Here is a 24,361-nt window from a genome sequence, read left to right on the forward strand (position 1 = left end):
GCCACTCCGAGAGTCGTCAGACAGGGATCTGACCCTCAAGACCCTCTTCTTGCTGGCCCTGGCATCGGCGAAGAGAGTAGGGGAACTTCATGGTCTTTCCTATGATGTACGACACTCCAGGGGATGGGGATCTGTGACGCTCGATTTCGTCCCGAACTTCGTTGCGAAGACTCAGAAACCGTCGATCCCTGACGACAGGTTCGAGTCATTCACGATTCCCTCCCTAATGGACTTCACCGATAATGATGCGGATGAGATGCTGCTTTGTCCTGTGAGGGCGCTACGACGCTATCTGAAGAGAACTCGACACCTCAGGGCCTGAGTGTCGACGCCTCTTCGTTAGCACCGGGGTAAACCAAGAAAGAAAGTATCCAAGAACACTCTTTCATTCTGGCTGCGTGAGGTCATCAGGAGGGCGTATGAGGCTGATGGTAGTGACGACATCCGTACGTCCCGTCCGAGAGCTCACGAAGTCAGAAGTATTGGCCCCTCGTTGGCGTTTCGTAAGAACTTCTCCGTGGCGCAGGTCCTGAAGGCAGGGGTCTGGTTCTAACCAGACTACCTTTACGTCCTTCTACCTTCGGGATATTGCCCACAGGTCCTTGGATACCTTTTCCTTGGGACCCGTGGTGGCTGCTCAACAAGTTGTGTAGCAAACCCAGACCCTCGCAGGCTGAAACAGCATCGAGTCCTGGTGTGACTGTGTGGATGGATGTGTGAATGAGTGAGTGACTGGCTCCCTCTTCCCGTCTTTTCCTCCTCCTCTACCTGTGGGCAGAGGGCCACGGTCGTCACTACGCTGGATGAGGACGAGATGCAGTGAGCTATATGACAGAGCCCCATCCTATCCCTTTCACTAGGGATAGGAGCAGAATATCCACCACTTCCTCCTACAAGGGGGGGGAAGTGGATGCCTACAAGAGTCAAACCCATGACTTTATATTTGCTCCTGTACAGGAACAAGTTCTTACATTGCTGGTACGAAGAGATACGCTTGCCTCTCTCTTAGTATCGTCCAGAGGTCTGACCATTGATCCTGCGGTGCACACCCCGATCAATCGGACAGAGGCTTGGATCCCTCCCTCGCTCTTACGACCAGGGAGGCTTCCAAGGTTGGGCGAACACCAGTCTGTTCACAAAAGACTCAGATTCCACCCACCAAGAAGTGAGTCTTCCTATTGTAAAAGGACCGAAGGTTTGTATGCCGTGTCGGAACAAATGACAATTTGTCCAAAATTGCATTTTTCCTAACTATACAAACCTGAGGTCCTTTTACACATAGCCCCACCTCATGCCACCCCTCACTCTGCAGTTTTTGCTTGGGCCAAAAGCAAAAGTGATTTGTTTACTCCCAGTCGCGCGCGCGCGCCTGTCGGACAAGCAGTTAACTACCGAACCCCTTGTTCGAAAGCTTACGACCTATCCAGCTGCCGCTAGTACCTTCCTATTGTAAAAGGACCTCAGGTTTGTATAGTTAGGAAAAATGCAATTTTGGACAAATTGTCATTTTGATTGCAGGGTTCTGCCTTACCTATCCTGTGCCTTAAGGTGTGGTTTCCAACATGGGTTACCTTTTACATTAATGGTTCGGTTGTAATGGGTTAACCAAACACTTAGAAAGGAAAAGGATGTCAGAATATCCAATTCTCATAATATCAGTTTTTGAGTGAATGGTGTTGAAAACTTAACACCTTCACTGTGGAGAATGGCTATAGTTTCCATAGACTCCCGAGCCCTTGCTGTGGAGAACAATTTTTTTCCGCATTGCGTAAGAAAATTTTTGCCAAGCGCCTCTTTCAGACGACATATTTTGCTTCTACTACATACTGCCATCTGTTCTGTTGCTGGTTTTATGAACTACTCACCCTCTGAAGTGTTCTTCATACTTCTCTGTCATTCACTGATCTTGGTAAGTTTCAGTCATTTTTACATTATGTCAACAGGAAAATTTGATATATAATATATTTCAATAGCAGTTTATGTATTTTGCTATATAAATCAATATTATAGAATTATCGTCATATCATGCTAGCCAAAGTTCCCCTAGCGAAAGTGAGAATTTGTTAACATTAGGATCTGAATTGTTGCCATGGTAATTACACGAATATATAAGTATTTAATTGGAAATGAAGTTAAAAATGTGACAGATTATGTTTCTACATATTAATAAATATATTTACCTAATTAAATGAATAATAGTCAAATGACTAGCACATTTAGAGAAAGACGCTTTGTTTCCTAAACCAGTTTTGTTTACATTCGTCAGCTGTCGTGTAGGCTAGCTGCCTTGGCTGTCTATTGGTCCCGTCCTATTTTTACGATATATATGATGAAATTTGTGATTAGTTTTCTTTTTCAATAGACTAAACCTCACATTTAATAGTAAATTACAATATTTAATATACTATTGGGGAAAATGCTGTGATTTTCTTTGTTTTAATTAGTCAGCTGACTTTGTCCCTCTAATTTTTCTCTTAAACTCTTGGAGTAGCCTAACCATAATAATTTTTTTTTTCTTTGCTGTTATAGGTATGAGATGGCCTCCACTTCTTGTCAACTATCTTTAGAGGAAATTGATGATATTCTATTTGGATCTGACTCAGAATTAGGGTCAGATATTGATGAACCTACATCAGATGATGATTATGATGATGGTACTGATGAAGATATAGATGAAGACATCCCAGCAACATGTTCATCAACCACAGCGAATGTAGCAAACTCATTGCATTGGAATCAAATTAATTCTGACAACATTAATCCCACTCAATTAGATAATGCTTTTGATGACTCAGCCTCTCATAGAGTAATTAATTTTGAAAATTTAAATCCGTACGACTGTTTTACAAGATTTTTTCCCGAAAACATTTATGAACATGTTGCAAAAGAAACTAATAAATATTTTAAATCTATGATAGCCACAAAACAACCTTTACCAAAAGGATCAAGATACCACCAATGGTCAGATGTAACTGCTGATGATATAAAAGCTTTTGTTGCTGTTGAAATAGCTATGGGTATACTTCATAAACCCACAATTGAGAGTTACTTTAGTGAAAATAGCTTTTTGTTTGATACTCCTGGATTTAGAGAAGTGTTTTCTAGGGATAAATATTTGTTGATTAGATCAGCTATTCATTTTAGTGATAATGATCAGAAAGATGTGAGTGATAGGCTTTCCAAGATTAGGCCAAATTTTAGACATTGTAAAAGATTTATATGGGAAGTACTACATTAGCAATAAGGAAATCAGTATTGGTGAAAGAATGATAAGATTTAAAGGTAGGCTATTTTTCAAACAGTATTTACCATCAAAGCCTTCAACTAAATGGGGAATAAAGGTATGGTCAATGACAGATGCACATACTGGTTACCTGATCAAATTTAATGTATATACTAGGGAGAACTCTGCGTGTCAGCCATCAGAAGGGTTAGGTAAGCACATTGTTCTGTCTTTGTTAGAAGGTTATGAAAACAAAGGTCATATTATTTACATGGACAGTTTTTATAACAGTGTGCCCCTTTTTGACAAACTACTTCAGAAAAAAACTTTAGCTTGTGGAACAGTTAATATAAATAGGAAGGGTTTGCCAGCTGATATGAAACAAATAACAGTTAAAAAGGGAGCTTTACCAGTAACATGGGTGAGAAATGATGGTAAAATGCTTGTTTGTTCTTGGCAAGGCACAACCAGGGTTAATTTACTCTCTAGTTTTGGGACAGTAGGTACATACCAGGTGAAAATTCATTCAAAGAAGGGTGACAGAGAAATTGACAGGCCTTGTGTTCATGTAGAATATAATAAGTATATGGGGGGAGTTGATAAGTTTGATCAACTTTGCTCAACATATCCTTACAAAAGAAAGAGCCAGAAATGGTACCAACCCATTTGGCACTTCATAGTTGAAGCAGCATTAGTGAACTCAAACATATGCTACAATATTCAAAATCCCACTGCTAAGCTTGATAGGAAAAAATTCAGGGAAAAAATTATTAACACTTTATTAGAAGGGTATAAGAGGAGCAAAACTCAAGGAAGGGGTAGATATTCAAATCCTATGGAATCTAGATTAACTGAAAGGCATTTCCCAGCACAATATGTTGACAAAAACCACAAACCCCAATGTATTGTATGCTCTATCTTGCCAAAGAATTGCATGATGAAAGGTAAAGGAGAATGTAAGAGAAAGCAAACAACCTATTTTTGTGATCAATGTGTTGAAAAGCCACCTCTTTGTATCATTCCATGTTTTTGTACATGGAACTTACCCAGCAGATATATACTTAGCTATAGACTCCGTCGTCCCCGACAGAAATTCGAATTTCGCGGCACACGCTGCAGGTAGGTCAGGTGATCTACCGCCCCTGCCGCTGGGTGGCAGGAATAGGAGCGATTACCGTTCTAGAACCAGATTTTCTCTGTCGCGGTAGTGTCAACATACGTTGTTGTTACCTCCTGACTTGATTTTCGTTTTTTCATCGCCATCGACCTTCTGGGCTGTCTTTTGCAGGGAAGTACTGGGTCTTTGGTTTGGCATATGCTTTTATTAGCTTTTTAATGAATTTGGCTTCGAAATTTCGAAGAATATATTACGTGAAACTACCGAATTTTTCGGTAGACACTCATATATTTTGCAATAAGGGAAATATTGATTTTTTTTTTTTTCACAGCATGTTTCGTAAGGCTTTTCCAAGAGTATCTGGATATTCTATCAGAATCTATTATAAATAGACCTAAAAACCTCTCCACTCTGAGTCCGTCCGCGTGCAGACTGACCAGAAGTGGACATGAATGAGAGGTTTTTTCAAGGTAAATGACAATAGTCATGACTAAGACATAGAATTGCTGCAGATCGTGCTAGATGGAATGAGGAAACTGTCCTTTTCCGATACCTCTGTGAACCACATAGCGAGGTTTTTTCTTCACTTTCAGAGGGAAGAATCACCTATGTATATATCTGCTATCAAAGAATGCAGTAAAAGGCTATACTCTGTCTCTACAAGTAGAATTAGAGATAACAGAGGATTAAGATCTTCGGGATCTTATACGATACCGATACCGAAATGTGGGATCTTTTGTTTTTTTGGCCACAGATTTCGTGTTCCGACAAATGGAACTGCTCCTCATCAAACTTCTTTGAGGAAGTTTATGAAGGAATTCTTTGTTTCTCTTAGCCCTAAACGACCAAGAAGACAAGTGATTTTTTTTTTTTTTTTTTTTTTGTGCATTGGAATCTCGCATCAGATCAATGGAGACTCGGCAATGGGTTCTTGCCAGCATAGTATGTCTGGCAAAAGAAACTAAATCCCTCTATTCCTGACGCAACGCTTTCAGATAGAAGTTTCGTTGCCCAGGCAGGGTACTTACATTTTCATCTACAGAAGAAGATGTGGGGTTTAAAACGTTTGCCTACAGAGTCTTCGGGGTGCGATGAGGGCTCAAAATGCTTCCCAGAAGGTATTCAGAAGGATACATAAGAGCTAGAAATCAGGGTTCCGCCCAATTCAGCTCAGAGTCTCCTTCGACTTCCAGACTCCTTCCCTTCCTTCGGGCAAGGATAGGGAAGATTCTGCAACGAGGAACCTCATCAACATGTAAGAAGAGATCTCGTTAGCAAAAGAAGTGTTCACGAAGGATCCTCCTCGGAGGAAGACTCTTCTCTCTCGTTTTGTTAGATATCCTGTCGTCTACTGGTGTAGCTGTCTAAATCACCTCCCCTTGCCAGGGGCCAAAAGCTCAAAGGGGAAGAATTTCTTCCACCCTTCTCCAGTCTCCTGATAAACTATGTGGTTGTTCAGGACTCTCGGACAATGTAGCGCCAGCCAGGCGCCAAATGCCAATACAGGCGAAAAAACGCCAGAGGCGGACAGTTCCAAGGAACTCTGTCATGGTCGGATACGAGAAGGAGCGGGCCTCCAACCTGGCGCCAGAGGCGAACAAATCGGACAGATATAAGAGTGTCCGATGTGGACATCGCCAGACAGCCTAGAGACTCTTCCAAGCTTGAAGCTCCAGCAAGTGTGGAGGAGCCAAGCCAGGCGCGAGGCGCCAGCCAGGCTCTAGGAGCCAGCCAGGCTCTAGAAGCCAGCCAGGCGCCATCCAGGTGCCAGGCTCCTTCAAGGCTAGGCTCCAGTCAGGATTGAGGATCCATCCAGGCGCAAGGCTCCTTCCAGTAAAGAGAAACCTAAAGCTCTGTCATGTAAGAGGGCTAGTCCCCATTGATATGATACAGGTAAGGCTCTGCCATGTAAGTGGGTCAGCCCCCATTGGTACGATCCGAGAAGGCTCTGTCGTGTAAGCGGGCTAGCCCCCATTGACATGATCCAGAAGGGTTTGGTCAGTCATAGGTCCCTACCTCGCTGAAACTCTTAAGGCATGCAGACTCATAGACAGTAATCATGAAGTCTTTTGCCAGGCTCCAGGTGCCTTCCAGGCGCAAGGCGCCAGCCAGACGCAACGCTCCAGCCAGGAGCGAGGCGCTAGCCAGGAAGGAGGAGCCTATCAGGCACAGCCAGGCGCGAGGCGCCAGCCAGGCGCGAGGCGCCATCCAGGCGCGAGGCTCCAGCCAGGCTCTAGGCGCCATTCAGGCGCAAGGCTCCAGCCAGGCGGCGAGGCGCTAGACAGGCGCTTAGGTGCCTGCCAGGGCACGAAGCGCAGCCAGGCTCCAGGCTTCACCCAGAAGAGATCTATATCAAAGAACGCCCTGGCCTTCTTTGAGACATTGTGATCTCCTAAGCACTTGATAAGTGCATTGATGATTCCTTCAAACAGCTGAGAATTAAAAGCGCATGAAGTGCGAGCTTTTCCGAATTCTTGTTCTTTCCCTAACAATATGTCAAGGACATATTAGCTGTCACATAGGGAGATGCAACTCTGTGTTGACTTCCCATTATCCGAAGGATGTCCAAGATAACCTTCGAGGGATCCTTCTCTCTTGGTTGATACGTGGTCTGCGGATTACATTGCTGGGATAGGGAGCAGATACTGATCCTTAACTAGTGAGTTAAATTTTATTTAACGTCGTGTTTTTTCTTTGGGTTGTTTGAAAGGAGTTTGTAGATAACTCTTTTCAACTTAAGCACTAACCCTCGTGTTAGGATCAGGTGATCGGGATCGGTGTTGTGCTCCTTAATTATGCCACTAGGCATAGGCATATTGTCATGTATAAGGCTCTGTCGAGTAAATGGATAAGACCCCATCGACAGACCCACAAGAAACTCTTAGCCATAGGTCACATCCTCGCTGAGGCTCTTGAGGCGAAGCAGATTCCTAGGCATTAGCCATGGAGTCTTCCGCCTGATCAAGTAGGAACCAAGGTTTTATTTATTTATTACCTACAACGTATGTTGTTTACCTGTCTATTCAGTAAATAGTGTCTTTTCCCTTTACCACCAAGGGTGTCAATCAGCTAAGTATATATCTGCTGGGTAAGTTCCATGTACAAAAATGATATTGTTAAGATACAATAAAGTTTTGTACATACTTACCTCGCAGATATATACGATTGATGGCCCACCCAGCCTCCCCTCAGGAGACAGGTGGAAGAGAAAATCTGGTTCTAGAACGGTAATCGTTCCTATTCCTGCCACCCAGCGGCAGGGCGGTAGATCACCTGACCTACCTGCAGCGTGTGCCGCGAAATTCAAATTTCTGTCGGGGACGATGGAGTCTATAGCTAAGTATATATCTGCCAGGTAAGTATGTACAAAACTTTATTGTATCTTAACAATATCATTTTGCACAAGATCACACCTATAAAGTGTACAAAAAGCATTGCCAATGTGGAAAATAAATGTCTGTGGCATTGAAGAATTAGGTAAAGGATTGTTGGTGAAATTAATAAAGTCATCTAAGAAAAGCAATTTTCATACAATGAACTTACCTGGCAGATATATACTTAGCTAAGACTCCGTCGTCCCCGACAGAAATTCAAATTTCGCGCCACTCGCTACAGGTAGGTCAGGTGATCTACCTGCCTGCCCTGGGCGGCGCAGGACTAGGAACCATTCCCGTTTTCTATCATATTTTCTCTGTCGCCGGTGGTATCAACATTGTTGTTACTACCTCCTGACTGGAATTCGCTTTTCAAGACTTTATTGATCATCTATATTGGATTTCTTGGTGACGTACTGGATCGTTGTTTTGGCATTCGCACTGTGGACTGGATTTGGACTTGCTTTTGATTTTTCTAATAGAATGTCTGATTCAAGTGTTAGTGTGAGAGTGTGTGTGAATGTAGGCTGCAAGGTGAGGATACCGAAGGCTTCGGTTGATCCTCACACTGTATGTCGTAAATGTAGGGGGTTTGACTGTTCTTTGGCTAACACCTGTATTGAGTGTGAAAAGTTGAATGCTAATGAATGGAAGACTCTAACTTCTTACTTGAAGAAGTTAGAGAGGGATAGAATTAGACGGGCTGCACAAAAGAGTGTGAGTACAAGGCCTATTGAGCCTTTTTCTGAGTCTAACTCTCCTTTTATTAATGAATATGATTCTCCCTATGTATCTGAATCCTCACAGGCTTTGCATTCGGATTCGGCTTCTGAAATCGCCAATCTGAAGCTACTCTTCGTAAAATGAAGACAAAGATGGCGGCCATGCAAGGTAAGGCTAGTGATTGTGAATTACTAAGTGAAGTGAGTGTTCCCAGTGTTGTGGAGGGGGCGTCTGACCGTCCCTGCGATGCTCCCAGGCCTAGACCTCTTCCAAACTCACATACCCAGAGGAGTAGGAAAGTCGAAAGTCGTACGGAGGTTGTGGGGAATCCCCAACTCAACGGTCAGGCATCCCTTCAGCAGGTTCTGTTTCGTTACAGTCTGCTCAGGACCGCTCTAATAGAGCGTCCTACGAGATTGTTTCTCGTCGTCCGGTTTCTCCTTCACCTAAACGAGGTGGAAGGACTCGGATCTTTCTAGGCCACTGAAAGGCATTGGAAAGAGCGCGCGTTCGACTCGAGCCCGGAACGCTTCTCGGGAGAGGAAGCTCCTTCTTCTATCAAGAAGGCTAAGCTGGTTTCGACGCCTCCTAGAACAGTATTTGAGGATCGCACTCCTTCGAGTTCTCCTGCTTCTTCTATTGAAGAGGACGCTGGTGTGGCTTCCAAGAGGATATTGCTTGCAGTTCAAGAGCAGATAGCCTCTTTGGTTGGAGTTCTTTCGAGGGATCCCCCTCGCAAGAAGGACGCTAGACTTCCTTATTAAAGAAGTCTCGTCTTCTTCACCGGCAGACGTGAGCGTCTCCAGACATGGGACGTCTCCAGGCGCGAAGAGTCGTACAAGCGTTCAGGATCTATCCGAGAGAGTTGCTTCCTAGATCAGGATACGCTCAGGCGTGAGGCGCCAGCCAGGCGCGAGGCGCCAGTTAGGCGCGAGGATTCAGCCAAGCGCGAGGCGCCAGCCAGGCGCGAGGATTCAGCCAAGCGCGAGACGCCAGCCAGGCGCGAGGAGTCAACTTTGCGTGAGGCGCCAGACAACGCGAGATGCCAGCCAGGCAACAAGCTCCAGCCAAGCGAGAAGCGCCAGCCAAGCGCGAGGCACAAGACAAGCGCGAGGCGCCAGACAAGCGCGAGGCGCCAGACAAGCGCGAGGCGCCAGCCAAGCGCGAGGAGCTTTCCAGGCGTGAGAAGTCAAGCAGACGCGAGACTTCTTTTAGACTTGAGAGAGAGTCTGTTCACTCTATGAGTCCCTCTCCTAGTAGGAGCTTGTCACCAGTAGAGAGAGAACGGGATGAAGATCCTCTCGTTTTTCAGGCCGATTCTCCACAAGGTGTAGAAGGAGATTCGGAAGAAGAGGGTGACGGTAGAGAAGGAGTCTCTAACTATAAAGTTCTGACTGACCTTCTTTTGCAGGAATACGGAGATTCTTTAACTCCTGCGGCTCCTCCTTCGCCTCGATCACTGTTTTCGAGTGCGGTTGTACCTAAGTCTTCGTCGGTCTTGAAGATGAGACCTACGATCTCTATGAAGAGAGCGCTTCAGTCCTTAGACAAATGGATGTTGTCTAAGAAGGATCTGGGCAGAACCACCTTCTGTATGCCTCCAGCCATACTTTCTGGCAAGAGAGGTTTCTGGTACCGAACTGGGGAGAACATGGGCCTTTCTCTCCCAGCGGCAGCCGAAGCGGACTTTTCAACCTTGGTTGACTCGTCAAGGAGACACGCTTTGAATGGAGCTCGCGTGTCTTGGGCGATTTCGGAGACGGATCATCTCCTCAAGGGACTCTTCCATATTTTGGAAGTGTTTAATTTCCTAGACTGGTCCCTTGGGGTGATGTCTAAGAAGGCTCATGACTCGGAAGGTCTAGACCCCGAAGTCATTCTGAGTATTCTTGCTTGTATTGACAAGGCAGTACAAGACGGATCGGGAGAAATCTCCTCTCTTTTCGGAGCAGTACTCCTTAAGAAGAGGAGTATTTTTAGTTCCTTCCTAACCAAGGCGGTTTCTCCCTCACAGAGAGCAGCCCTGGTTTTCGCTCCCATGTCTGACTTCCTGTTTCCTGCTCAGTATGAAGGACATTTCTCGATCACTGACTGAGAAGGCGACACAGGATCTTCTCCTGCAAACTGCAAGGAAGAAGAGACCACTTGTTTCGGTTGACAAGAAAGGGGGGGGGACCAGACTTCTACGGTTCAGCCCTTTCGGGATGGAGGCCCTCCCTCCAGTAGCTACCTCTAAGAGAAGAGGTCCTGAGAGGAGAGGTAAGGCTTCTTCCCGTCCCTTTAAGAAAGGGAAGTGAGACAGACAACCTCCAAACACCAGTGGGTGCCAGGCTTCTCGAATTTGCAGACGCCTGGTCACTCATAAATCTCGACGCCTCTTCCATGTCCATAATCAGGAAGGGATATCTTATCCCCTTCCAAGACAGTCCTCCCCTAACGACCATTCCGCGGGAACTGTCAGCCAGATACAGGGACCCTGTACTGAGGGATACTCTTCGTCTGATGGTGAATCAAATGTGGGACAAAAGAGCTATAGAATTAGTTCTAGAGCAAAACTCTCCGGGGTTTTACAATTGGCTTTTCCTGGTTGCGAAAGCCTCGGGGGGCTGGAGACCAGTACTAGATGTCAGCGCTCTGAACAAGTTCGTTCTAAAGGAGAAGTTCTCTATGGAGACTTCGGCCTCAGTCCTGGCGGCTTTGCGTCAAGGAGATTGGATGGTGTCGCTGGATCTCCAGGACGCCTATTTTCATGTCCCGATTCACCCTTCGTTGAAGAAGTACCTCCGTTTCATGACGGGGGGAAGGATCTTTCAGTTCAGGGCCTTGTGTTTCGGCCTGTCCACAGCTCCTCAGGTCTTCACAAACCTGATGAAGAATGTGGCGAGGTTTCTTCACCTCAAAGGCGTCAACATCTCTCTATATCTGGACGATTGGCTCATCAGGGCCAGAACAGAGAGACAGTGTTTGGAGGACCTTTCTTTGACCCTAGACCTGATAAAGGCGTTGGGACTACTCGTGAACCTCTAGAAGTCACAGCTGATTCCCAGACAGAACTTGGTCTATCTGGGGATTCAGATGGATTCTCGGGGTTTTCGAGTATTTCCTTCGCAAGAGAGAATCGTGAGAGGCTTGGAAAAAGTCTCTCTCTTCTTAGGGAAAGAACGGACTACGGCGAGGGAATGGTTAAGCGCGCCGTTTTCCTAGGCACCCTTTTCCGCGCTTCGAACTAGTATTCTTTCCCTCTAGGAAGACTTACATCTTCGTCCTCTTCAGTTTTTCCTAAGGAGATCTTGGAACTGGAAGGACGGGACTTTCTCTCCGACAGTTTTCTCCTTCCAATGGAGATGAAACCACACCTGCAATGGTGTTGTCCCCTCTAAAAGAGAACAAGGGAATTTCTCTGGAAGTTCCGAACCCAAGCCGAGTGTTGTATTCAGACGCATCGGAGAAGGGTTGGGGAGCAACACTAGGACCGAGAGAAGTGTCAGGCACCTGGAAGGCAGCACAGGTGTCCTGGCACATAAATTGCAAAGAAACTTCTAGCAGTTCACTTGGCGCTAAAGTTCTTCGAACCCTTTGTGACGAACAGTGTGGTCCAAGTGAATGTGGACAACACTACAGCCCTGTCCTACATTCGGAAGCAAGGAGGAACGCACTCCGTGTCTCTTTACGAGATAGCAAGAGATCTGCTAATTTGGGCCTCCACAGAGAAACATCTCCCTCCTGACAAGATTTGTTCAGGGTACGAGAAACATCAGGGCGGACAGACTGAGCAGTAGAAGCCAGGTCCTTCACACAGAATGGACTCTTCATTCAGAGGTGTGTCAGAGTCTTTGGGATCTTTGGGGCACTCCTCACGTAGATCTGTTCGCCACATTCCTTTCCAAAAGGCTGGAAGTCTTTTGTTCAGTGGTGGAAGACCCAAGAGCTCTCGTGGTCGACGCCTTCCTGCTAGACTGGTCTCATGTGGACGTGTACGCTTTCCCCCCTTTCAAAATCCTGGGACAAGTGTTGAGAAAGTTTCGTAGCGTCCAACGGGACAAGGATGACCCTGATAGCCCCGTTTTGGCCAGCACAAGATTGGTTTGCAGAGGTGCTGGAGTGGACAGTAGACTTCCCAAGATCCCTTCCAAAAAGGATGGATCTTCTCAGACAGCCACACTTCGAGAGGTTTCATCAAAACCTCCCCGCTCTCGCGCTGACTGCCTTTCGACTATCGAAAGACTTGTCAGAGCGAGGGGTTTTTCTCGCGAAGCTGCAAGCGCTATCGCTAGAGCCCGCAGAGCTTCCACTAGACGAGTCTATCAGTCGAAGTGGGAGGTATTCAGAAGGTGGTGTAAGTCTAAGAAGTTGTCCTCCTCCAGTACCTCTATAACCGAAATCGCTGATTTCCTTTTGTTCTTGAGAGAGGTCTCTCATTTGTCTGTATCGACGATCAAAGGATACAGGAGCATGCTTTCGGCAGTCTTTAGAAACAGAGGCCTAGAGATTGCTGAGAATAAAGATCTGCACGACTTGATTAGATCGTTTGAAACGACAAAATCTAAGGAACTAACTCCTCCCAGCTGGAACTGGATGTAGTTCTCAAGTTCCTTTCGTCTGACAGATTTGAGCCTCCCCATGTAGCTTCGTTCAGGGATATAACAAGGAAATGCTTTTCTCTCCTATCTTTGGCGACAGCCAAAAGAGTTGGGGAACTTCATGCCCTAGAAGATGAAGTCGGCTTTAACAAAGACTCGGCCTTCTGCTCGTTTAGAACTCTTTTTCTAGCGAAAAATGAAAATCCATCGAATCCCTGGCCCAAGAGATTCGAGATCAAAGGCTTATCGAGTCTAGTTAGGGAGAGAAACAGAGAGGTCTCTTTGCCCGGTAAGAGCCTTGAAGTTCTTCTTACAAAGAAGAAACAAATGGGAGGCTCTAGACAAAGTCTTTGGTGTTCGATTAAGGACCCCACAAGAATCATGTCTAAGAACGCATTAGCTTTCTTCATTAGGAGCGTCATTACAGATGCTCACAAGTTCTGTCCTGACGACTCTTTTCCGCTTTTAAGAGTAAAAGCCCATGAAGTTAGAGCAGTGGCGACGTCTCTCTCTTTTCAGAAGAATATGTCGTTAAAGAAAATCATTGATACGACATATTGGAGGTGCAATTCGGTTTTTGCATCTCACTAGTTTCATATAAATAAATGACTAATTAACATATTTTTACTAAAACTAAAACACTCTCTCACTAATACTATCCCCCCCCCCCTTTATAATAATAACATTGAATTATTTAAGACGTATAAATTAATATCACTATGGAAATAGATTTATTATGAACTATAACTAAAGGAAATATCACTAGCTATAGGGGTGGAACGCCCCCCCCCCCCCTCCCCTCCCCCCCCCCCCCCACCCCCCCCCCCCCCCCCCCCCCCCCCCCCCCCCCCCTCCCCCCCCCCCCCCCTTCCCCCCCCCCCCTCCCGCGTGATACTATAAATAATCTATTTATTTATACTATATTGTCCCCCCCTTTAAAAATGAACGTTCGCGTGACCTACGAGAAATGTTTTTCTCTGGGACCTTTTGTATCGGCGGATACAATACTGGGTACGGGAGCAAACACCAATCCTTAACTTTGTACATACCTTCTACTAGATATGTTCTAGATTTCTGCTGACAAAGAGGGCTCGGTGCTGCACTGGCGGCCAGTCACTGTTGTTCAGTAAGGAACTCTTGTGATATCTTTTAGATGGGTAGTTAAAATTTTTTTTTTTTTTTTTTTAAAATTTTTTTTTTTTTTTTTTTTTTTGAGGAATTTTTGTATGAATGCGTTTTTCGTTTCGAGTTATGGGTTGTTTGTAATGAGTTCGGGGATAACTCAGAACAATTCTATATACTAACATGGTGGTTAGGATCAGGTGGTCGGGATTGGTTATGCTCCTTCACAAGGTGTGTTGTCATAGAAGTGGTCCAGTACCCATTGACAAAGTCCTTTTAGGCTCTGCCGAGTAAGCGGTTCATATACCCATCGACAGACCCACAAGAACTCTAGCCATAGATCTAATATCTCGCTAAAGTCTTGAGGTGATGCAGACTACCGGGCTACAGCCAAGAAGTCTACCACCTATCAGGTAGGAACCAAGGTTTTTTCTTTTATACCTACAACATATGTTGTTTTACCTGTCTATTCCACTATTAGCTGTCTCTGACCCTCCACCAAAGGGTGCCAATCAGCTAAGTATATATCTGACAGGTAAGTTCATTGTATGAAAATGATATTGTTATAATAACAATAAAGTTTCATACATACTTACCTGGCAGATATATACGATTAATGGCTCACCCAGCCTCCCTGCAGGAGACAGGTGGAAGAGAGAAAATATGATAGAAAACGGGAATGGTTCCTATTCCTCCTTGCCGCCCAGGGCAGGCAGGTAGATCACCTGACCTACCGGTTGCGAGTGGCGCGAAATTTGAATTTCTGTCGACGACGGTCTTAGCTAAGTATATATCTGCCAGGTAAGTATGTATGAAACTTTATTGTATTATAACAATATCATTTTTGTGATTTTTCTTAATTTTTACCCTTTTATCAAATAATTCAAGTCAGAAAATTATATACCCAAGCAAAAATAATGTTATATATTCTGAAAATAGAATGGTTCTGTAACACAAAAAAAATGGATTTAGTAAATTTTAAGCATTTTGAATTTTTCATTGAAAATTTACACAATACTATGAAACGTACATATTCGCAAATCTGCAGCAAAGGGGTTAAATAACTCACTTTAGGACACCGGCTAGTCTCTGTTGAAGAAATTGTAAAAATACAATATGCACATCACCAAAGAATAATTGCTTTCCATCAGGAATTGAGGCATTATGATGCACTTTTAGTGCAGATAACACACTAAACAGAAAATCTTCAGTTACAAAAATGTTGTGAGGTATGCAGCACAGCACTTACGCAGCTGTGCAGAAATGTCTTGAGTTCACCGAATAATACTGGTGAGAAAGAGCAGTCTCTGAATGTGGGTCACAAGATAAGCAAAGTGAGAATGAATTTTAAATTGGCAAACAATCCATATTGATGCTGTTTGTAATATCAGAAAGTTTTTCCTTAGAAGAAATATATCTGGAACTGTTTTAGGAAAACAATAATGATGCAATATACCTATACCATTGCTATGAATGTCAACAGTAATACAATATATGAATATCAATCAAAGGATTTAGGACTACCTTAACCTAATCTAGGATGCAGCATTCTACTTGTCTTGCTTTTTTAGCACCCTGTGGAAACCTTCCATAAACCTTTTTCGTTGATTACCTTCAATTTTTGAGGATCTGTTTATATGTCATATTATAGCAGACTTTCACCTTATTGCCTACAGCCAAGCAGCATTCCAGTGTGGGTGGTGCATACTTAGTCTGCTCATAATTAAATGGGATTGAAGTTATCCCTATTTGTTTCATTTATGCATAGCTTAGCCTAGTGAGACTAAAGGCCTGTCCACACAAGTGGGCCTGATCGGCGTGCTCCAGGGTTGACGGGCAAATTCTGGCGGGCTTACCCGCGAATGTTGTCCACACGGGTGAGGTGATGGAGACGTGGGCATGCCCGACAATGCCAGTAGTGTGTTCAGTACGGTACGATAAACATGGTGCTTACCGCAAAAAAGATGTTGTGTAGCATGATAATTGCGTGTGATGAAAAAGAAGAGAATATGGTGCAAAGAATGACTCAGTAAAAGAAATTTATATGGTTAACGTACGTCTGCCATGGTCGAAGCTCAAGCCATTGGGCACCACCATGGTGATTTTGCTACAAGACCCATCGGGCAATTTGACGGTTTGGCCATCAAGTGTGCCCGTTAGAGGGGAAGTCTGCCGATCAGGCCCGATCGTGTGGACAGGCCTTAAGCCAATGCTTAAGTATGATTCTGAGACATTGTTTGTGGATACAAAGGGAACAACTGCACATGTGGTGGATTTTGAAAATATGTTAAGCTTGGGCACAATAGAAATATATAGAGAGAGCACAGTGTATCCCCAGGGAGTAGGCTTATCGCTTTTACATTATTCTAGCCTTAACAATGTCCAAAGATCCTGATTATTGACAAAGCTGTTTGCATGCTCCAGCTTTGAATTATAAATTAATTTTCTAAAGGGTCCACAATAATACAAAGTGTTAAGAGTCCGTGTATAATTTTTAAGACTTTCCAAAAAGCTTTCGAACCCTTCCCTGGGTTCATCTTCAGTCCAAATCAGATTTGGAAGGGTTCGAAAACTTTTTGGAAAGTTCAAAATTATGCACGGACTCTTAACACTGTATTATTGTGGACCCTTTAGAACATTATATGTACTGTCACGATAGAGTTTTTCCCTAATAAATTAATTGTTAAATAACTGTTTGCAGATTGGAAAGTAATTGAATTTTATAAGGTAATCAAATGTGCAGTTTGTTATCCATGTTGAGAAAATTTGGTTTTTTACCTTGGATTTTATTTTCTTTCTTTCTTTTCCAGTTATTTTACTCCTTCTTCAAGTCCCTCATCGGGAAGGATGTTGTAGTGGAGCTGAAAAATGATCTTAGGTGAGTTTTGTTAAGATTGACATTCTGTGCTTGTATAACTCTGATATTTTAAACTGGGATTTTAAGGCGTGATTCCACCAAGGCAACATTTTGGCAACATGTGGCATGCTACATTGTCACATAAGCCAAGTGTGTTTCCACCAATTCAACAGAAGGCAACATGTAGCATGCGACTGTGGCATGCAACAGATGGCATTGTGTTTCCGTATAACCTGAAGCTTGAGACAAGATTTAGCTTGTTTATAGCAACAGGATGAATTGGTGGTAAGAAAAAAACCGTAGAATTTATAGAGGAATACAGGAAACTTGCTTTTCTATGAGATATATATTATGCTTGACAGGATGCACTACAGTGATTAGCCGAGAAATTGCGTACTGCTCGCACATGCGAGTCGGTCTGGAGGAAAGAACTCAATTATCACTATTTTTTAAAGGAGAAAATGGTGGCGTTGGATATTGGACTTTTTATTTTACATCCTTAAACAGTTCCCATTAGTCCAAATTTTATTGTATCTTTGTTTGTTAATGTTTGTTAATTTACATGAGGTTTTTTAAATAAATAATTCAAGTAACAAGTAATTTTTTAGTAGAAGGAGAGCACTCATCAGAGATTAAAGTATAGAAGGAAACAAAGGTTTTACCTTGGAAGATCCCATAAGCTGAGCTTTGACATTAAAAGAAGCTAAGATTGACCCTTCTGACCTGGAGATTAGGTTTTCTACCCAACAGAGCTTTGGTGACCGCTCACTTACCACAACGGTTAATCCCATTGACCATCAGCTCAGGATATCAGAGCGATAAGAGGGGATTAGCAACTCTCAAGGAAACCAGAACAGCCATCATATAAATGATGGCTCGACAAGAATTTCCGGAAGACTGCTGGGCCTTGACTCAGGCTGACTACTTACACATCTCTTGAAAATGGGCCACAGATACGGCCTGAAAGTACTCGTGTGTTGAGTAAAATAAAGTGTAAATACTAAAAAGTAAACACATTATACACAGTGATTTTGTCGGTTTCTTTTTCAAGAAATTTTTTTAGCTTTTTATCAGCTGTCTTTTATAAGTAGTTCAGTAATATTAGTAAGTCTTATTGAAGGATATTGCTGCTTCAGCTGCATTGATTTTGTAGAGGTTCTACTATGCTCTTCAGATAACGGCCTTCTCAATGTTACTAAGACTGGTGAGTAGCACACTAATGGTGTGTAACACACCAATGGTGGGCATTGAAAAATGAGGAGACAAAATCAGTATTTATTATCATAATAAGCGAAAAGATTAAGTGAAATGCGAGGTTTGGGCCCTGTAGAGTTACAGATTTATATGTTGATATAAGCTAAAGAAATTATTCAAAATCGAGTTCTGATTTTACATTTTGCCATGACGTTTTTTCTGGCACATCCAGACATCCTCTTAGGCCGAGGGTGGTGAGGGACTGTGATGTCACACAAGCCCAAAGATCTGCAAGGATACAGCAATGTGAACATCGGGTCTAGAGACGGGTCAATAGGAGACTAGATCTGCACTCCCAACCAACCAGAATTTGGCGAACTGAGAATCACCTGCTGAACCCCTGATATAAAGGACCGAAGTACTTCCCAACGAGCTATAGTCCGTCACCACTCTCTGCCTAAGAGGATGTCTGGATGTTCCAGACGAAACGTCGCAGCAAAATTTAAGACTTCAGTCGACGAAAGCTGTTTGTGGATTTTTCTACAGACTGTATACTATACCCATTATTTAAAGGAAATTTACCTATTCCCAGTATTTTCACTTGCAAAATATTCACAGATTACTCATTTTGACATCGTTTTCATGAATAAATGCACTTTTTGTGATAAATCTAGTAAAATACTCAGGTATAAGCTTTTTCTGAGTTTTTATTTTTGTGTTTTAACTATCAAAATAGGCAGTTCCAAGCATTTTTTGACAGGATTTAAGTATTCATAGCTTTTAGTTATTTGGGGGGGGTTGTGGTACCCATCCCCTGCTAGTTCAGGGGTCTACTGAAGAACGTTTTTTTGACTAATTTCTTTAGCTTATAATATTAACATATTATAAGTCTGTAACTACAGGGTCTAAACCTCACATTTCACTTAATCTTTTCATTTATTATGATAATAAATATACTGATTTTGTAACCACACTTTACATTGCCGACTATTGGTGTGTTACTCACCAGTCATAGTAACATTGAAAAAGCCGCTATCAGATGAGTAGAGAAGAACCTCTACAAAATCAATGCAGCTGAAGTAGCAATAACCTTCAATAAGACTTGTTTAAAAGAGGGTCTCCTACCTAATTATTATTCAGAATGTTGTATGGTGCATGTGAGCACACAGCACTAAATACGCAGCAGCAGCAGCAGCAACAACTGTCTGCTGAGAAATTGTGTTGGCAACTGGGTTAATTTTTGTTGAATCTGTGGAAAAAGTTTTGTGGCATTCTACAGTCAATATAACATGTAGCATGCTACAAGCAACAATGGTGTTGCCTTGTTGCAGGCAACATGTTTCTTGGTTGAAAGCTGCATTCAACATACTTGTTGAAAGCCAGTCAAGTCGCCTGCTACATTTTGCTTGTGTTGCCTCAGTGGAATTGCCCCTTTACAAAATAGAAATGTCGCTTAATGCCAGAGTAAATAATTTAGTTTGAGTGTAGAATTTTCAAGATTTTTGAGATCAAGAATGTTGGAATGAAGTGTATGCACATGCAGTACAAAACTTGTGGTTGTTGAAAGAATGGCGAGAAGGTCTATTCAATAGTTTTTGTGTTCACAAGGCCATTTTGTGAGCTGATTAAGTTGATTTAATAGTTGGAACCATTGGCTTCAGCACAACTTTGTAGATATTTTAGCAATTTTCCTCATTGATTGTAAAGTAAAATTGCCTGTAACAATTAAATTATACAATAACAGATAACAATCTTCTCTAAGCATTGGAAGAGAAAAACTGTAAATTTAACACTAGCCAGTTTTTTGTGTAATGTAATCTTCAAATCCTATTTTTTTTCAAGTAGCATTATTTGTATGTATATGGTAACTCTTGAATTTTCTTTGGGAAATGTGTATTTGTTTTGACAACTGTCAACAAAAGGTTACAGCTTTGGTTATCTAAAGATGTTTTTGACAGTGGTTTGATGATAATTTTTTTCTTTCAATAATATAGTTTAATGAGAACACTATGATACATTTGTAGACTCACTTAGGACTCACTCATAAGATTTGTTCTCAAAAGAAGTAAGATATTAATTTTTTACATAATAGAACAAAGATTTTGACAGCTTGGTGGGAAGAAACCCAAGGAACAGATGAAAAGAAAAAGGCAGAAAGTAGTGTAACTGAGGGCTAAAAGTAGATACTACTGCCAAAAGCCTGTGTAACCATATACTTGTTTGTTTAAGGCCCACTGTAGGTAGTACCCCCAATGTGGGAAACTTACTGTACATAAACAGTTGATTTTGCTAAAATACTAGTAGGTATTTATGTGTTGAATTACTTACTTACTATTTCTTATCTTTGCAGCATATGTGGAACCTTGCACTCTGTAGACCAATACCTGAATATCAAGTTGACAGATATAAATGTAACGGATACCGAAAAATATCCACACATGGTAAGAATATTTTTCTTATGGTTTGATAGATACAAATACTATAGCATGGTTTGATAGATACAAATACTATAGCAAACACTAAATAAAAAATATTTTCACATAGAAAGATGGTACACATTCTCTTGTGGTTCAGCAGAAAACAATATGTGAGGTAAACGTTCCATCTCTCTTTAACATGAAACATTTTTATGTACCTTGGACTACAAGGTTTCAAGAAGGATTTGAGTTCGTAAAAAGTATGAAACATTTCTTAACTTGGTTAGCTGAGCTAAACCAAATCACTGTGTTAGAATGATGCGATAATTTTGCTGGCAAATCCTGGCTCCACCATCAGAGAAAACTTATCTGGGATTTTGTGATGCTATGATACCTTTTGTGTTGGTTTTCCCATCTTATGAGGGACTTAAGTCCTTTGTTTTTCCTAGACAGGCCACAGCAAGCCAGATCTTGTCATGGAGGCCCTTTCTTCTTGGGCATCACACATGTTAGGATGGACAGAAAGTTACATGGGTGTTTCTTCCCCTTTACACTTAATGACCGGGTACCTAATAATTCCAGTAAGGATATCAACACCGATCATGAAATTGAGATAGTCCCTCACACCTAAGGGGTAAATCTTTGTATAAAAGACAAGGGTTTGGATCCTTCTAGAAACAAATGACAAATTATAAAGATACTGTAGTTTACATTTAACTTAAATGAACAAACCCCATACTGGCGGCTGTCAGAATTGAAGACCTTGTTACCAAGCTTCACTGATCAGACTAACTGTCACTGAAGGTATTTGTATACTGTGAAAGACTGTGGGTTTGTTTATCTAGGAAAAATAGAAGTTATCAAAAGCATTTGTCCTTTTAAGAAATTAAAGAGTTCTGTTTTGGGGTCTCTTTATTTGTATTTTAATTGTTATGTCATAATAATATGAGCTTTATGTAATTGCGTACTACTTATTTAGTATTACTTGCTTGTCACTTAACTATGTAAGCTGAATACAGCAGCATGTTTTAAGATCATTTTACCTTTTAATTATTTCTTATCACTATAGTGGTATAGGTTTATTGTCATTGGTAAAATGCTATGGAATTAGAAAGACTAGGGAGATCAGACTAAAAACTGGAGCATGCATTTTTCAGCCTCTTAAATTTGAGAAACATCATTTGGCTACTTGCACATGGCATCTCCTCCTTTCTCCTTGCTCAAATGGCTTCTAGATTTACCCCTCCTACAATCATTTTTCAATCATCTGGGTTGTTGATGCTGCTCATGAATACTGTTTCCTCCTTTACAGTCTCCTTTGGATTTCAACAAGGAACTTGCCAAGCAGTTTTGATTGCAAGGTCACAGTGGTACCCTTCATACTGAAGAACCAATCTGGGATCTGCAGGATTCCTTCTTTAGGAGATAGGCATGGCTGATTGAATGATAATACTTTCCATCAGATTATTTCTCTTCTACGATTGCATTATCAGATGCTGTGACTGAACTCCAGTAGTTGAGATTAGCAGTTACAACAGAAGTGGTCATGTCTTTATCAAAGTTCTTGTAAATCTTGCTTTTCTGGCATATTTGTGTTCATGGAGCCTTCTATACCAAGGAACAAGAAATCTGATTGTTATTAAAAAGATTCCAATAGAATTGTTGGTCTTCAGAGAGGTGAGGTTGCATTATTCATCAACTTATTCCAGAAATGATAATTTAAAGGAAGATCTTTGCCTCCTCAGGTATAGTCATATTGTTTGCCTCTGCATATTTGCATTATGAAAATCGCAGATGTTGGAGAACACCTTTTATTGGGACTTAAGGTATTTGAATTTGTCATAAAGAAAGAAGCAAAATTTGTGCTAGAAGGGATCAGTGTGGCTGCCATCAAGGTGGTTGTAATGAACTCTCTTCTTGTCATCATTGTCATGGAAGGGTACTTTCAAACATTGAATTTACAGTGGGTGAAGAGTTGTGTGTTGTACAACAAGTTGTTCCAGGGCTAGGTTCACCATTTTTCAAGAGCTTTGTGACTTAATTTATCAATCTGAAGGGCACCTTCACAACTTCCCTTAGGTTTTTTAAAGCTACATATGTTACATAGTAACCTGATCTTGCTACAAGGTATCAGGTTTCTTGTAAGCTAAGTCATTTTTACACATTTTTCTTCAGTGTGCCATTTTGAGGCATGTGATAGTAATTCTGCAATTGCATTCATTCACTGGTGCTCACATGAATGCTTTCTTGAAGAGACCAGACTGTCATAAGGCTTGCCTGAAAGATTTCTTTGTTAGTACAGTGAATATTGGAGGAGATAAAGGAATTAGACAGCCAAGTAGAAAGAGGCCAAAGGAAATGGGTGAAAGCAATGCAGCAGGGGCTTAAGTCCTGTATTTAAAAAAGAGGGCCAATCTTTATATGAGGAAGTAGTACAGCATACTGATTTTGGTCTCTAATTTTAGTGTTATATGATCTTTGTTCAATATGGTGCACTTGAGATTGTGGCATGAGTATTTGTCCTGCCTTCTGATAACGGGAAAGATACTTGTTTTCCTATAGTGATCCACCTGTTGTCTGGGAAGTAACGGAGGTTTGTGTAGCTCATGTGTGTCAGTAACAGTTATTTTATTTTGACTCTTGACCCACATTCCTAGACTCAGAGGCTTGGCCCAACTGAGAGGTTCATAAATGAGATGGTGACATTAGGAGCAAGACAAAGAATTGGACAGGGAGTCTGACGTCTCTCCAACTTCAAGAGGTTCAGCCAGTCTGCTAAAAGGATTCCTCGTCAATCGTGTTGAAATTTACTTTGTTATAGGTGTATAAAAGGAAAAGAAAACTGGGAAGTAATTATGGCCTGCAGGCCTCCAGTTTGTGATCCTCAGATGAATTACCTGACCCTGATAAAGCCAAGTCCCAAATTTGTCCCATATTTTTACATTAGGAGCAGAAGAATTGAAGAAGTAAGGTAAAATGTAAAAGGCATTGCATCTGGAGCCATAGGGAAGCTACAACAAAGCTATACAGGTGTATTGTATATGGTTTGCAATACAACTCATGGTATTTGGTAATCCTTACTACATATATCACTGTAGAAATGAAAGTAGGGACTTAAGTAATTATGACCATGGTCTTGTAAACTGAGTGGTAAACTCACAATCCAGTCAGGCTGGAAATATATAATCTAGCATATCAGGGCCTTCTCTCTCCCTTTCAAGCCACAGAAACTCTCAAGAGTTGATGCTATACAAATCACATGCAGTATCTGGTGCAGTTGAAGATTTGTTTGTACTATTGAATAAACTTCCGTGGCAAGTGAAGCTATTCCATGACTTATTCTGAGGGAAAAACCTGCTGTGTGCAATGCAGCTAGATGTACAGGCCTTAGACATAAATCATAGGTTTTTGGCTTTTTATAGAGGGGAGATGAGCAGTCAGCCAGACGATTTAAACAGAAACCTGACTGAAACATGTTAGTGATGATGATGATGACAATTAGTAAGGGGATACAGTAGGCCCTGTTCATACAAGTTTTGTCATCATATATCAAAGGGAAATTATATACAGAACTGTAATTTTATCATTCGTAACTTCTTATTGGAGAGATTTATATTTTCTAAGGGATAGCAAGCCATTAACCCACCCCAAGTCCAAAAAGTTTCGTTCCAAGTGATCAGACTTTATGTCTGCACAGCACTTTCTTTTTGGCAAAATTACTTTTGCTGTTACATCTTTGACCATTGTGCGTATT

The 24,361-nt window shown here is 42.0% G+C and overlaps 1 protein-coding gene across 3 annotated transcripts in view; it reads left to right on the forward strand.

The window, feature by feature from the left end:
- The window catches only part of LOC135215251 (U6 snRNA-associated Sm-like protein LSm2), a 91,329-nt gene that overhangs the window by 61,783 nt on the left and 5,185 nt on the right, over positions 1 to 24,361 (forward strand). For 2 of the 3 annotated variants that reach the window (XM_064249797.1, XM_064249789.1), the window contains exons 2-3: positions 16,950 to 17,017; positions 20,541 to 20,631. In XM_064249797.1, the coding sequence (XP_064105867.1) occupies positions 16,950 to 17,017; positions 20,541 to 20,631 (159 nt within the window). Of the gene's footprint in view, positions 1 to 2,529; positions 2,655 to 16,949; positions 17,018 to 20,540; positions 20,632 to 24,361 lie in introns of all 3 variants that reach the window. The other variant, XM_064249782.1, reaches the window with a different exon arrangement.

Source organism: Macrobrachium nipponense, chromosome 19 (genome assembly GCF_015104395.2).
Source record: "Macrobrachium nipponense isolate FS-2020 chromosome 19, ASM1510439v2, whole genome shotgun sequence".
Lineage (NCBI taxonomy): Eukaryota > Metazoa > Arthropoda > Malacostraca > Decapoda > Palaemonidae > Macrobrachium > Macrobrachium nipponense.